The sequence below is a fragment of the Zalophus californianus genome, chromosome 3 (assembly GCF_009762305.2).
Source record: "Zalophus californianus isolate mZalCal1 chromosome 3, mZalCal1.pri.v2, whole genome shotgun sequence".
Lineage (NCBI taxonomy): Eukaryota > Metazoa > Chordata > Mammalia > Carnivora > Otariidae > Zalophus > Zalophus californianus.
Genome location: NC_045597.1, coordinates 55,813,279 through 55,827,160, shown reverse-complemented (window position 1 = coordinate 55,827,160; position 13,882 = coordinate 55,813,279). Strand labels below are relative to the sequence as shown.

At 50.2% G+C, this 13,882-nt stretch overlaps 1 protein-coding gene across 2 annotated transcripts in view; it reads left to right on the top strand.

The window, feature by feature from the left end:
* Positions 1–12,345, top strand: part of ERICH6B (glutamate rich 6B) — a 55,836-nt gene extending 43,491 nt beyond the window's left edge. For both annotated transcript variants that reach the window (XM_027591346.2, XM_027591347.2), the window contains 4 exons: positions 5,615–5,700; positions 5,873–6,025; positions 7,931–8,156; positions 10,596–12,345. In XM_027591346.2, coding sequence (XP_027447147.1) covers positions 5,615–5,700; positions 5,873–6,025; positions 7,931–8,156; positions 10,596–10,808 — 678 coding nt within the window. In that variant the 3' untranslated portion in view covers positions 10,809–12,345. The remainder of the gene's footprint in view (positions 1–5,614; positions 5,701–5,872; positions 6,026–7,930; positions 8,157–10,595) is intronic.
* The last annotated feature ends 1,537 nt before the right edge of the window (positions 12,346–13,882 follow it).

The window sequence follows — 13,882 nt, the reverse complement described above, 5'->3', positions numbered from 1 at the left end:
GCGTTCAGAACTAATATACAACGTGAATACAAGCAAGAAAAACGTGCTCCACATAGAGAGGCACACTTGAGTGTGTGGGTTGAGGGCAGATTAACTGGGGCTTTTGCTAGGGTTCACTGAGACTCCTCTCCCTCTCCCAGGGCCTGACTTAAGCAACAGGATGGGATTGGGAGGAGAATAAGGGAAATATACAATATTTAGTTCCATCCCCTAATAAATTTAAAATCTATATCAAAAATTGATCACACGAATGGGATAAATAAACTGTGGTACATTCATACAATGGAATATTACTCAGTGCTAAAAAGAAATGAGCTATCAAGCCATAGAAAGATATGGAGAAAACTTAAATTCATGTTACTAAGTCAAGGAGGCTAATCTGAAAAGTCTACATATTGTAGGATTCCTACTATATGACATAAGTCCTAGAGTCATTTCAACTATAAGACAAAACTCTGGAAACAATATAAAGGAGGGATGAATAGGTAGAGCATGGAGGAATTTTAGGGCAGTAAAAATACTCTGTATGAAACAGTAATCGTAGACACATGTCATTATACATTTTCCAAACCCATAGAATATATAACACCAAGAGGGGACCCTAATGCAACCTATGGAGTCTGGGCAATAATGATGTGCCAGTGTAGGTTCATTGACTACAATGGACACCGTGGTGCAGGGTGTAGAAAGTGAGAGAGGCTGTGCATGGGTGTAGGGACAAAAGATGTATGGGAATCTCTGTACTTCCTGCTAATTTTGCTGGGACCTGCTCTAAAAAATAAAGCCTTTTAAAGAAAAACACTTATATGGTAAATTTATAAAAATGTGTATTGTAATATTTGGATACTACACATAAGTGAAAACATCTCAAAGTATTAGAGTCATTCAGAGTGAGCTAACAACCAGGTCTGAAGCTCAAAAAGAGTCACTGAGGTGGGAAAGAGGAAGATGTGATAGGCTTTATGCCTTCTGAATACATAAAGTAAGAACCAGCTATGCCCCAGGGCCTCTTCTAGGTGCTGGAGATACAAGGATGAACAAAGCCCCTGTGCCCATGGAGTTTATGTTCCAGATGAGGCGACAGCCAATGTATAACAAACTGTTGAGTGCCCTGTCAGGTATTGTTAGGAGCCATGGATAAAGCAGCATAAGGGGCTCGTGAGTTCTTGGCCCGAGAGGAGAGTTGCTCTCGTGCCCATAGGGCAGGTGGGGAAGTGCCCTTTGAGTCTAGGCACGAATGAAATGAGGGGCAGAGCAAACAGCTCAAGGACAGCTGTGGGCAAGTGAGAGACAGATAGGGAATGAGCTCAGATGCCCTGGTCAGGTAGAGCCTCGTGGGTCATAGTAAGACTTTAGATTTTATCCAAAGGATGATATGAAGTCACGAGGATCTGGAGCAGGGGAGGAACATCATCTGATTTATGCTCTAGAAGAACCTTTCTGGCTATGTGCGGAGATAAATTTAATGAGGCAAGAATGGAGGCAGGAAGTTCAGCTGAGAGCCGGGGCATCAATTCAGGTGAAAGATAATGGGCATCTCAACTAGGGCGGGGGCAGTAGAGGTGGTGGAAAGCACCACCTCTATTTTTTTGAAGGAAGAATCAAAAAGGCTTTCTCTTAAATTCAATACATGTGAGAGAAAGAGAAGATGAAAGGATGAATCTAAGAATTTTGGCCTGAGCCACTGAGTAAATGCTACATTACTATTTACTAAACTGGAGAACACAAGAAGCCTAATGTAATCTCACATTTGTGTAACACCATGCAAGTAATAAAGCACTTCTACGTGTAAGCTGAGCTTTTCCTAACAATCTCATGGGATAAGTATGGTATTGCTATCGTCACTTTACAGTTGAAGAAAGTGAGACCCAAAAAATCTTAAATGACTGTCACACGGACATAGAGCCTCCTCTTGAAACAGTTCCCAAAGCTAAGAGGTTTAATAACCAGGTGTATGTTTCTTGCTCATGTCACATCTGATTTGAGTCTCCTAGCTCTTCTTGAGTGGCTCTCCTTGAGGCTGGCTCCTGGGAATCTGGGCTCTTTCATTACGGGTCTCTGCCATCTTGGAGTCCTTTGTGTCCCATTGCATGGACAGGAAGTGAAGACATGGTCTAGGCTTAAATCTATCAACCAAAAGAAGTCACATGATGCCTCCTAGATGCAAGAGAGCTGGGAAGTGGATTTCTGCTGTGTGTCCAGAGGAAAATGAAAACAGTTTGCACTAAGTGGAAAAGCAACCAAACATCCTAAAGTGATGAGGCTGGCCTCACCTTGTGGCAAAAGTAGGAGAGAACCGGAAACCAACACTGTCAACCAAGGTATGACTCATTCCAGAAAGGAATGGAAAGTTCGGTATCCCTTCATCTCTTGGGCCTGCATGAAGAAGGGAAGTCAGTGGACCAGCCAGAACGCCTGCAGATGGAGAAATCAAGGGAAAGCCAGGGGACTCTCTAGGTTGTACCAGACTGTGGAATGGTGAGGGTGTTGGAAGCCCTCAGAGACCTTCAGCTTCCCCACACGAATGGTGATGAGATGTCAGCTTTTAGATAAGCCACTTATTATATAATTCCCAGTGAGGGAAAATGTGACAACTCCACCTTCAGGTCAGAGATTTTGCTTTGCCTGTGGGGTCCTCATCGCCAGGAAAATGTCATTCCATGACAATTGAATTTGACAGGCAGACAGCGTCTCGGAGAACATCGGGCTTTCAGGGAGTGTGTGAACAGAAGACCTAAAATACAAATATCCTCTACCGTGAGTAATAGCTAGAAGTTCCTTCCAGGCCATCGGGAACAAACCAGCCCCGGATGTCTTTACAAAGCCCTTTTTTAGGTTAAAAAAGAAAAGAGCAGGGGCGCCTGGGTGGCTCAGTTGGTTAAGCGGCTGCCTTCGGCTCAGGTCATGATCCCAGGGTCCTGGGATCGAGCCCCACGTCATGAATCCCTGCTCAGCGGGGAGCCTGCTTCTCCCTCTCCCTCTGCTGCTCCCCCTGCTTGTGCTCTCTCTCTCTCTCTCTCTCTCTCTGTCAAATAAATAAATAAAGTCTTTAAAAAAAAAAAAAAAGCAGTGATGTGCAGACTGAATGTGGGAAGTAGCCGGGAGCTTAATGGTTGGAGGCAGCGTGTCCCACGGACAAGCCTGCAGGCGAGGGGCAGATGGCTGGCCTCTGACTCTCCTCTCACTAGACAACTTGGTGTACGTCATTTAGCCTCATCTGCAGGGGGGCTAGTGACCGTGTCTACATTGTAGGGTCCTTGTGCTGTGGAAGAAAGTGGTTGGCGCAGTGCTGGGTGTGGGGATGGAGTCCGTTTGCAGACCTTTGTCACCTCGAGTGGGTTTTACCCAGATGTCCAGGTTCCCGGGCATTCCAAGGCATGCCCTGAGGAGCCCACAGCCCCAGCTCCAAAGATGGCTGCATCTTTGTCTTTGATTGCCTTAGATTTAAGCATTCTGCTGTAAGCTTTCTTGAACAAAAGGGTCTTCAACGGTTAAAAATAATAGCTGGAGAACTGCTGACCCATTTAGAGCGATGTGGGGCACTAGATGACCCAAAAAGCCTTCTTACTGCAAACACCTGGGAAATGTAGATGGCATGTAAAAAGCGTCAGAAATGCAGAGGGGAGTGTGTAAGGAAGTGAGGGACATAATCAACACCAGAAAGAGAGAAACCGAGACACCAGAAGAGCGAGCATGCGAGCAGGGGGTGGGTGAGGTGGGGCGGTGTGCTGGGGAGCGGAGGGCCAGAAGGAGACCAGCTCATCCTGATAATCCAGGCGCTTGGGTGTTCATGCCCCGATGGGAACGCAAGACAAGGACATGTGTCCTTCACAAGGAAATAGCTACACGTGAAACGGCTCCAATAATCGATGACATACTGGGCCACAAAACAAGTCTCAGCAAACGCTCAACAGCTGGTATCACACAGACTATGCTCTCTTACCCCAGTGCGTTTTAATTAGTCATAATTACATCACCTAAAGCAACTCGTGCATTTGCAAATTTAAAAACACACTTGCAAATAACTTGTGTGTCAAAGAAGAGATCATACTGGAAATTCAAAAATATTTAGAATGGAATGAAAGGTAAACACCTCTATGCATGGGAAACAGCTAAAATGGTATTTGGAGAGCAATGCTATAGCTTTAAATGCTTATGTTAAGAAAGAGGGGGAGGATCGAGAAGAAAGATGAAAACCAATGAGCTCAATATTCAATTTGAGGAATTAGAAAAATAAAATAGAGTAATATAGAAAACCTACAGAAGGTAGAAGTATATACATGGTAATAATAAGACTAAAAATCGATACAGTGGGAAACAAATAGAATAAACAAACCAAAAGCTGGCTCTCTGAAAAGACTAGTTAAAAAAGCAAATCTTCAGGTGAGGTTTATCCAGGAAAAAAAAAAGAGAGAGAGAGAGAGAGAAGATAGTCATAATAAAAAAAAAAAAAATGAAGACGTCATACCTACAGAGGCAGTAGGGGTTTTGTTTTTTTTTTTTAAACACCATATGACAACAGTTTTAGGACAATAAATTTGAAAATTTACCTAACATGAACAATGTTCTAGAAAAATATAATTCACTAAAACTGAATCAAGAAGAAATTTTAAAAACCCTGAATACAATGCCAAAGTTATGGGTTGAATTGTATCCCCCTAAAAAGATATATTTAAGTCCTAAGCCCCGGTGCCTCAGAATGGACCATTCTTTGGAAAATTGGTCTTTAAGGAGGTAGTTAAGAGGAGGTTATGCTGAAGCAGGGCAGGCCCCTAATCCGGGGTGACTGGTATTCTTTCAAGAAGATGGCCATGTGAAGACACAGAGACCCAGGGAGGACAGCACATGAAGATGGAGGTAGACACTGCAGCCATGAATAGACAGGCCAAGGATCAAGGATCACAGGTCATCACCAAAACCCAGGAGAGAGGCACGGAAGAAATTCTTCCTCGGAGCCTCCAGAAAGAACTGACCCTACCAACACCTTGATTTCAGATTTCTGGCCCCCACCTCTGTGAGAAAATAAATTTCTGTAGTTTTGAAGTGCTCCATTGGTGTTACTTTGTTACAGCAACCCTAGAAAACTAAAACAACCAACAACCTGGACACCTAGGTGGCTCAGTTGGTTAAGTGTCTGACTTTGGCTCAGGGATGATCCCAGGGTCCTGGGACCGAGTCCCATGTCCCCCCCTCAACAGGGAGCCTGCTTGTCCCTTTGCCCCTCCCCCGCTCGTGTTCTCTCTCCTCTCTCTCAGATAAATAAAATCTTTTAAAGAAGAAGGAAAGAAAAACAACCCATGACCATTAGAGGATTGAAATGACAATGACAGCTTAAAATATACATGCACACGTACACACACACACACACACAGAGTGATCCCTCTCTGGCTCCTGGTCACATAGATGAATAAACTGAGGAGGCCCTGAGAGGTTTCCTATCCAGAATCCTCAGCAAGGTGGTGGTAGTGATGGGTGGGGTAGTGATGGGTGGAGTGGCAGTGTGGGCGTTCGGAGAGTAAACCCATCCCGAGCACTCTAGTGACGACAGCATACTCTGAATTGAGACAATCAGCCCCTGTGCACTCTTTATAATAAGCTCATCTTTTCTTCCCAGGTGCATCACCATGATGTAAAATTAACTCTCTACCCCAGTGAGATGGTCTTCCAAATCCTCTTTCCTGATGGATCAGGCCAGATACAGTATCCACTGAAGCCCAGGGACGCTCACATTGACACATATTGACACATAGGGCACCACAAAAGTGGGTGGGTCAGGGCTGGGGTGTGGGTTTTCCTGAGGCCCGCATCCTCTGCAGGGCTCTGCCTTTCCCAGGGACCCCAAGGAGCTGCGTGTGCCTTAACTGTCTTCCAGCTACCCGTCAGGAAACCTGGCTATGCTCATCCTCAGTACAAAACAGAGAGAGTTCACATACATCATTCTGGAAGACAGTGAAGAAGGGTGTGTCCAGGCCCTTATCAACAACTCTGGCCATGCCACCTTCTATGATGGAAACAGAGAAATCTGGTAAGTTTGGGTTGTAAGTCCCAAACACCCTTCCCCACGGAAAGGCAATGTGGTGAAGGGCTGATTCCCCAGTCCGCACAGCACCCCTCCCTCACTGGGTTAGGTCTCTCTCTCCCTCATTCACTTGTGAATTTCTTTCTCCGACCCACACATGTTGCACATGGAGAGATGGGTATCATGGTGGCAGCAAGGCAGGTCCCTGACCTCAGGGAAGGCACGCTGTCCTTGTCGCCATTGCTTCCCCAAGGGTGAAAGAGCAATCAGAGACTCACGGTGACCGTTTCTCCTGGCTCCAAGTTCTCTACACTTGCTGAGAGTCAAGTTGAGAATTACCTGAGAAAGACCCAGTGCCCCTCTGTCCCAGGTGCCTCAGAGAGCAGGGTGTGGTCAGGGCTTTGGAGACACGTGTATTGTGCACAAAAACCAAACTTCTAAATATTTTGTGATCGCTGAACTTAGTTCTTAAGTTCCCATTTCTGGCCATGGTGGAAAACTTCATCTTACCAAATCAAGGTAATCTGGCCACTTCAAAATCTTTCTCCATCTTTTTGGGGGTAAGTATTCCTTTTCCTTTCTTTTTTTTTTTTTCCAAGATTTCCCCCTTCCCTTCCCTACTAAGTGGTCATGGAGTGGGAAATGCCTACCATCTTGCATCAACTTTATACTTCCTTTCTTCTTGATTGTCAAAACCAGATTTTTGCTTTTAATTCAAAAAAAATATTTTGACTCTGCCAGCCTTGGTTTTTAAGAATATTTTCTTTCTTTCTTTTTTTTTTTTAAGATTTGTTTATTTGAGAGTAGTGGGGGAGGGTTGGGTGGGACAGAAGAAGAACAAGTCTTAAGCAGCAGGGCTTGATCCCACAACCCTGAGCCCACGACCTGAAACAAAGAGTCAGGCACTTAACCAACTGTGTCACCCAAGCACCCCTTAAGAATATTTTCTTAAATATTTTTGTGTTTTATTATTTTTCTGTGTTTTTTGTTTTTTCTTTAATTTTTTTTTCATTTGTTTTTTCTTTGAGCTTTTAAAACACTATTTCCTCCTTGACAACTTTGTTCTCAGAGCTATCTGCCCTGCCCTGAGGACCTTTTGTATAGAAACATGTCTGAAAGGTGCAGGAAGCACCAGGTAGCAAGCGGAGGCAAGAAACTCGGCCAATTATCTCAAATAGTATCGCTACATTCTTTGGGGCCTCTTCTCCATAATGACACTTACTTTTAGGGCCAGAAGAGACCTTAGGGAAATCTAGGAACTACTTTTATTTTCTTGACGAAGGAACTTAGAGGATATAAGGGACTTACCGTGAGTCATACATAAAATTACAGGCGAAAGAGGCGCCTGGGTGGCTCAGTCAGTTACACATCTGCCTTCAGCTCAGGTCATAATCCCGGGGTCCTGGGATCGAGCCCTACATCAGGCTCCTGCTCAGCAGGGATTCTGCTTCTCCCTCTGCCCCTCCCCCTGCTTGCACGCACGCACTCTCTCTCTCAAATAAATAAATCTTTAAAAAAAATTATGGGCCAAAAGTTTTATGACATTGGACTTAGCCTAAAATAAAGCACTTAAAAAAATTTCTCAAATAAGGTATACAAGAGATACCCCATCTTACCCCTGAATCTCAACCCATCAAAAACCAAGGGGAAGAATGATGCTCCAACTGGGGAAGGGCTGACCCCCACCTTCCAGATGCCCCTTCCGTCGGCCTGGTGTGGGGCCCGGAGATCTACGTGCTTTAAAAGCTTCCCAGGTGTTTGTGCAGGTCAGCGGGGGTGGGAACCCAGGCCAGGAGGAAAGAGAAAGGGAAGGAGGCAGGGACGGGGGCAGGCCCGCATTCACCCCAGGGAAGGCTCTGCCCCTTGCACACAGGCCAAGCCCCGTGCTTGTCTGATCCTTTCTCGGTCTAGGTTGAGCCTGAGCCAAAACCTGGGCTACTACTTCCCCAAAGGCAAACACCAGAAGGCCTGGAACTGGTGGGACCTGAGCCTCCACGTCCACGCGCCCCCTTTCCAGTCCATCTCCTTGAAAATCAACCGGTACATCAAGGTACAAATAAGGAGCCAGGATAAGATCGCTTTCTGCTTCAGCCACCAAAAGAAGCACATCTGCTTAAACCTGGGCACCAAGTACAAGGTAAGGTCTCAACTCCCTCTGCCAGGCAGGTGCCCACTGGGCCATGCCACGGGCCTCTCTCTGGGCCACGTTCTGCATCACTGCTACCCAGAGAGAGACACAGCCACCTTCGTTGACCTGACGGTTGACAGAGGCATTCATTTACCGTCCGAGCACCTCGAGACCCTGAGCACCTCGAGATGTGGAGCTGAGGAAACAGCCTCTAAGAGCCCAGCCGCAAGCCAGGCCAAACAAGCAAAGACGTCAACATACGTTTTCTCACCCAATGCTCACATCAGCCCTGTCAGTAGGCAGGGACAGAAACCAGGGGGAAATCTGTGTCTCCAGGCCTGCCTTTGGTGTCCTCTCCTCTCCTCCCCCAACACACTCATCTCCAAGTAAAGGGGCACCTGGAAGTTCAGGGGGGCTCTGCCTGGGCCCGGCAAGAAAGTAGCAAAGGTGTGTTCACGTCCTAGGGCTGCCATGACTAATGACTGCAACCTGGCTGGCTTAAAACAGAAGCTCTCACAGCTCTGGAGGCTAGAAATCTGAACTCCAGGTGTCAGCAGGGCCACACTCCCTCCAAAGGGCTCTGGGGAGAACCCTTCCTTGCCTCTCCCAGCTTCCAGGGGCCCTAGGCGTCCGTTGGCTGGTGGCGGCGGCGCTCTGACCTTCTACCTTCACACAGCTTCTTCTCTGTGCCTCCGTGTGTCCAGTGTCCCCCTCCTTTCTCTTATAAGGACACCAGACAGCGGATTTAGGGCCCACCCTATGTCCAGGATGACCTCATCCTGAGATCCTTTGCTTAATTACATCTGCAAAAACCCTCTCTTCAACCCCCTACCAATGGGGAGTCTGCACCTGGGAGTTCTGACTGTGAGTGGGCAAGAAGGTGGGCTCCTGAGACCCTTCCCTAGGCCCAGAGTTCAGAAGAGGAATAGGGTGTCCTTGGCCCCCCGCTGAGACCCACACAAGACCCTGCTCCTGCTCTGGCTCCTCTTTCACATTCATGGAAGGCTCTGTTTACAGACCCACCAGAGAGGCATTCGAGGTCTCTGAAAGTAGGACAGACGACAGACGACAGACAGACATGTTTCCTGGGAGGTGAGCAGAGAAGTAGGTTGATGGAGGAAGCAACCAAACAGCAGACTCAGGCAAAATTACACTATATGAAATTCTGGGAAGGAGAGGAGGGAACATGCTTGGTTTAGCTTGCCCAGGACGGAGGTGTTTTCCAGGACATAGGACTCTGAGTGCTCCAACTGGGAAAGCTGCAAGCAGATCTGGACAGCTGGTCCCCTGGCCTGGCAAGGCCTGCCATTTTAGATCCCGAATAATCACGTCCCAACCTCCTTACCTACCCCGGATTTCCCAGAGCAGCCAACCCAGTAGAGAGGAGGCATGAACGTACACGGTACCATCCGCTGGTCACCCCCCGCACAGCGGTGACGAGCTAAGGGAGCAGCTGGGGGTAGAGAGGGTACGAGGACCCGGGCCCCTGGCCTTTGGATGACGGTGGGGTCCCACCGATGGAGGGGGCCAGGAAAGGAAGCCAGTGGCCAGGAAGGGCAGGTGAGGGTTGGTACAGGCAAAAACCCCAGGAGGCCTGGCAGCCCCAGGAGCTGGGCCAATGCAAGGGGGGGTTGGGGAGGTGGTGGCAAATGAAGCAAATAGCACACATGTGACTGACTAGTCAGCAGGTCCACCGAGGCCGGGCAGCCAGGGCACCCTAGGAAGAACATACTAGCCCCTCCACTTCCCCTGCGATACCAGGCCCACCTCATGCACTTTCTGTACCCATTATTGTCTGTAAAGTGGACACCACCTTGTTGTAAGGCTTAAATAAGATACTTGGGTGAAAGCATTTCATAAGCTGGATACCTCACCGAAATAGAACATTCTGGTATGATCCTTCATTATTTCTCCCTCCAGGAGACCCTTTGCTCAGCCTCTGTAGGCTACAAACCAAGGCAGAAGTCGGCCTAGACATGGCTTCCCTGGGGCAGTGCCTCATCCCAGCAAAACCCAGACACACTCCAGGGGAGGCCGAGCTGGAAGTGGGACTGACAGGCAGACACTGGACAGCTTCCCGGCTGTGGTAGAGCTCCAGTCTCCCCAGCCCTGCTCCCATGGTGCGAATTCATGGGGAGGAGCCAGACACCCCTAGAAAGACACAGCCTTTGCAAGGCAGGCCACACAAGGGCCCAGGAGGGGGTAACCCCCACGGGTGTGGGGTCAGGCTTGAGGGTGGCCTCAGCCCGCGTCTCTGTAGCTGTAGGGGCACAGGCCCCGGGCCAAATGGGGAAAGCGTTGCTGGTGACAAGGCTAGGAGCACAGATTTGCCCCGGAGTGAGTTTCCAGGGGAGACCTGGTCCTGGTCCAAGGGGCCTAATCCTGGGGTGGAAAGCACGGTGTCTGGACAGCATTTCTCCTCACCTAGCCTTCTGTGAATTCCCACAGTTCATAACCCGGGAGGTGCTGAGTGAAATGAAGCAGAAGGCCATCCTGGAGGTAGAATTTGGTTCAACAGCTCGGAAGATGCAGGTCCTCCTAGGGAAAATGAGTAGAATCCTGAATTTCCTGACCATCCCTGATTTGGAAAACTTCATAGAGGCTGCCGGGATCTTGCCAACCGACAACCTGGAGCGGAAGGAGAACTCTTACCTCCAATAGTAGGGCAGTCACCACATTGTGCCAGGGCCTTCTCCAGCCACCGTGGACTGTCTCGGGAGAGTTATCATGAGCGCCAAGGAAAACCCCAGAGCCCTATGTATGTCTCTTGAGAGTTGATTTGTCATTTGGGACTTATCACAGCTCCTTGGTTTGAAAAAAGAATCTGTGGCTGGGCACGGAAAAACCCTCACCTGACAGCACGAGGAGCAGGCTGCTTCGGTGGGCAATACCCGTCAACCCCTGTCCTGCGTGCCCCACTGGTCACTTGAATGCAGTCCTTTTGCAGCCCTCCTGTACTTGGGTTGACTCAGGACACAGACGGTCTCAAAGCGTACCTCTGCCCGTTGTTGGCTATGCGACCTTGGGCAAGTAGCTTTATGCCTCAGTTTCCTTGTCAGTCAAATGGGTCTAGATATCCCCAGAGGTTCGCATTAACCCTAACGTCATCACAAACACCCCTCTCCCACCCCTGCCAAGGCAGAGGGAGACCCAGACAGCGAACCAACGTCAGATTGCTGCAGGTCCCCTAACCCAGGAGCCAGTCGGGAGCCTGAAGGGACACACATTCAAACCCCCTCCACTAGCTGGGACACTTCTGCTCACTGGTAACAGTCACTAATTCAAGTAGGTAAAGCAAAATGGGAAATGAGTCATCTGGACGGAAGGTGCAGTGGGTCTCAGAAAAGGATCAGAGCATGGGAAGCCCCCAGAAGCCAGAGGACTTCCGTTCTCATCTCTGTGACAGTCTTCTTGTCCTGAATGTCTATGCACCTCACTTCATGGGGCTCTGCCTCCCGATCTCTCTCAAAAGCCGCCAGAGGTCTCTGATTGGCCTGGCTTGATCAGGAGGCCACTCTTGGTCCAGCCTCACGTGGTAGGGAGGGTGGGGTAATGTCTTGATGCCCGTGCACAGGGATGGGCGGGAGTTTCTAGAAAAGGGGGACTCAGGAGCTGGGCAGCCCCCTACAGTGTGCCTCTTCTACATCCCGGGACACGGCCACTTCCCGGGATGACCTCCACTGCAGCCTAAACCAAGCCGGGATAGGAAACCCCTTCCTCCCAGCCAGCCTGGCAACTGGACATTCCCTGCCACGACAATGACACCGGAGCCCCCCCTTCGTGGCCCTGCCCCCTTGCTGATCTCACATGGCCTGCCAGCAACCTTCACCGAAGTCATCATGGACCCGAGCCACGACAGCCCAGCAGCTGAGGCAGCACTGGAGGTGGAGGTGGGCAGTGGGGGGCGGACACAGTCACGCCCACTATTTGCCACACCTTGCTGGCCGAGGGTACCCTCAGGTAGAACAACAGTCCCTGTGGCGCAAGGCAATGAGCCCTAAATGACACAGACGACCGCCAGAGCAGCCTCCCCCTCCCAAGCCCACGTCAGAGTCTCAGTGGGCCCTGTTCGGTCCGCACTTGTGCCGAGTGCCTAGAAGCCCTTTTTTCCTACCCGCCACGAGAAGCAGAAGCTTCCAAGTTGGTCTCAGCAACAAGATCCCCCCAGGCTTGTGGCTGGCTCAGAGCCAGCGCTCACGTCTCCTCCAGGACTGAAGGACCAGCCAGCCCTGGCTCAGGGTCCTGGCACCACGGCGTGCTCGCTGCGCGAACTCGGGCACCGTGGTGAGCCCCTGTGTCCTCCCCTGGCATAGGAGGGCCATCCTGGACCTCTCCTCCCAGAGTTACACACTAGGGGTTAAAGTAGCGTCAATAAAGCACTGCGCGCCGAGCTTGCTGAGCGGGCTCTCATGACCATCAGCCCGCTCCCCTCCCTGGGAGTCCTCCTGGCATGAACCTGAAATCGTTCTTCCACTCACGCGGAGCTTGTCAATAGGCGGCTGCGCAGAGGTGTTCTGTTTGGTCAGCCCCGTTTGAAAATCGTGTTGCCGACATTTAAAGGCCCAGGCATTTCACATAGAGGCTCGGAGTTCCAGGTCCCCTGGGAACCGCGGCTCTGTGCCAGGGCCGCCAGAGACTGGACAGAATCACACAGGAATCAGGGACTGTTCTCACAAGGGAAAGCCAATCACCTCACAGCTCGGGAAGGAAATAAAGCCGCCAACCAGATGGCCAGGAACTGCACAGATCTAGATTCCCGCCCCCCCCCCCCCCCCACAACTCCGTACGTTTGCTGGAGGCCCCACACTGGGTGCCGTCCACAGCAGAAACTTACTGTCAGGCTTCCGGAGCCTGGAGGTCCGAGATGCCGCGAGGGGAGCGTGTGTTCCGGGCCCCGCCCACTTCTGGTGGGTCCTGGGCTTGAGGCAGACCTCGCCTGGCCTTCACCCTGTGTGTCTCTGAGTCACAGGCCCCCTTTTTATATGGACACCAGTCACATTGGAGAGGGTATGGCCTCACCTTGACTAATTACATCTGCAACCACCGATTTCCAAATAAGGTCACACTTCCAGGCCCTGGGGGTTAGGACGCCAACACAGGAATGTGGGGGGTGGGGGCGCGTAATTCAACCTGTAACATTCTCTGCCTCCCATCCTGGGCCCTTCCCAGGGCCTCACCTTCCTGAGGGGACAAATTCTCACTGACCACCATTCTATCTTCAATGACTTGGCAGGAAAAGGTGCTTCTCCTGGAAAGAGGCTGTTTATGAATACCAACCTGTTCAGTTACACACCAGGTAACAATCGGTGACTGCCCCAAGGCAAATGGAGCCTCGTGCAGTGACCGCAAAATTACTAATGAATTCGGTAACTAATTAGGCCATGCAACAAATACACACTGAGCTTCCGCCATGTGCTCAAGGTGCCCCTGGGGGGGTTAGGCTGGGGCTCAGAGAAGCAAGCGATAGCAAAACAAAGCAACTGTGGCTTTGTGAAGGAGCACAGCAGAGTCCCCTGGGTGAGAGGGAAGGGGTCACGGAATGAAGAGTGGGGGTGAGGGTGCGGGCTGGGAGTACCCAGGAGGGAACGAACAACCTGGAAGAGCCCCCACCAGCACCAAGGCCCAGGATGGAACCGCGGCCGGCTGATGGGGGTGGGGGGAGGTTCACTGGAGTGCTGGGGAGCCGCCAACTTCCTACCTTGGATAGCAGGAGAACTCACTACAGAGCCCCCCAC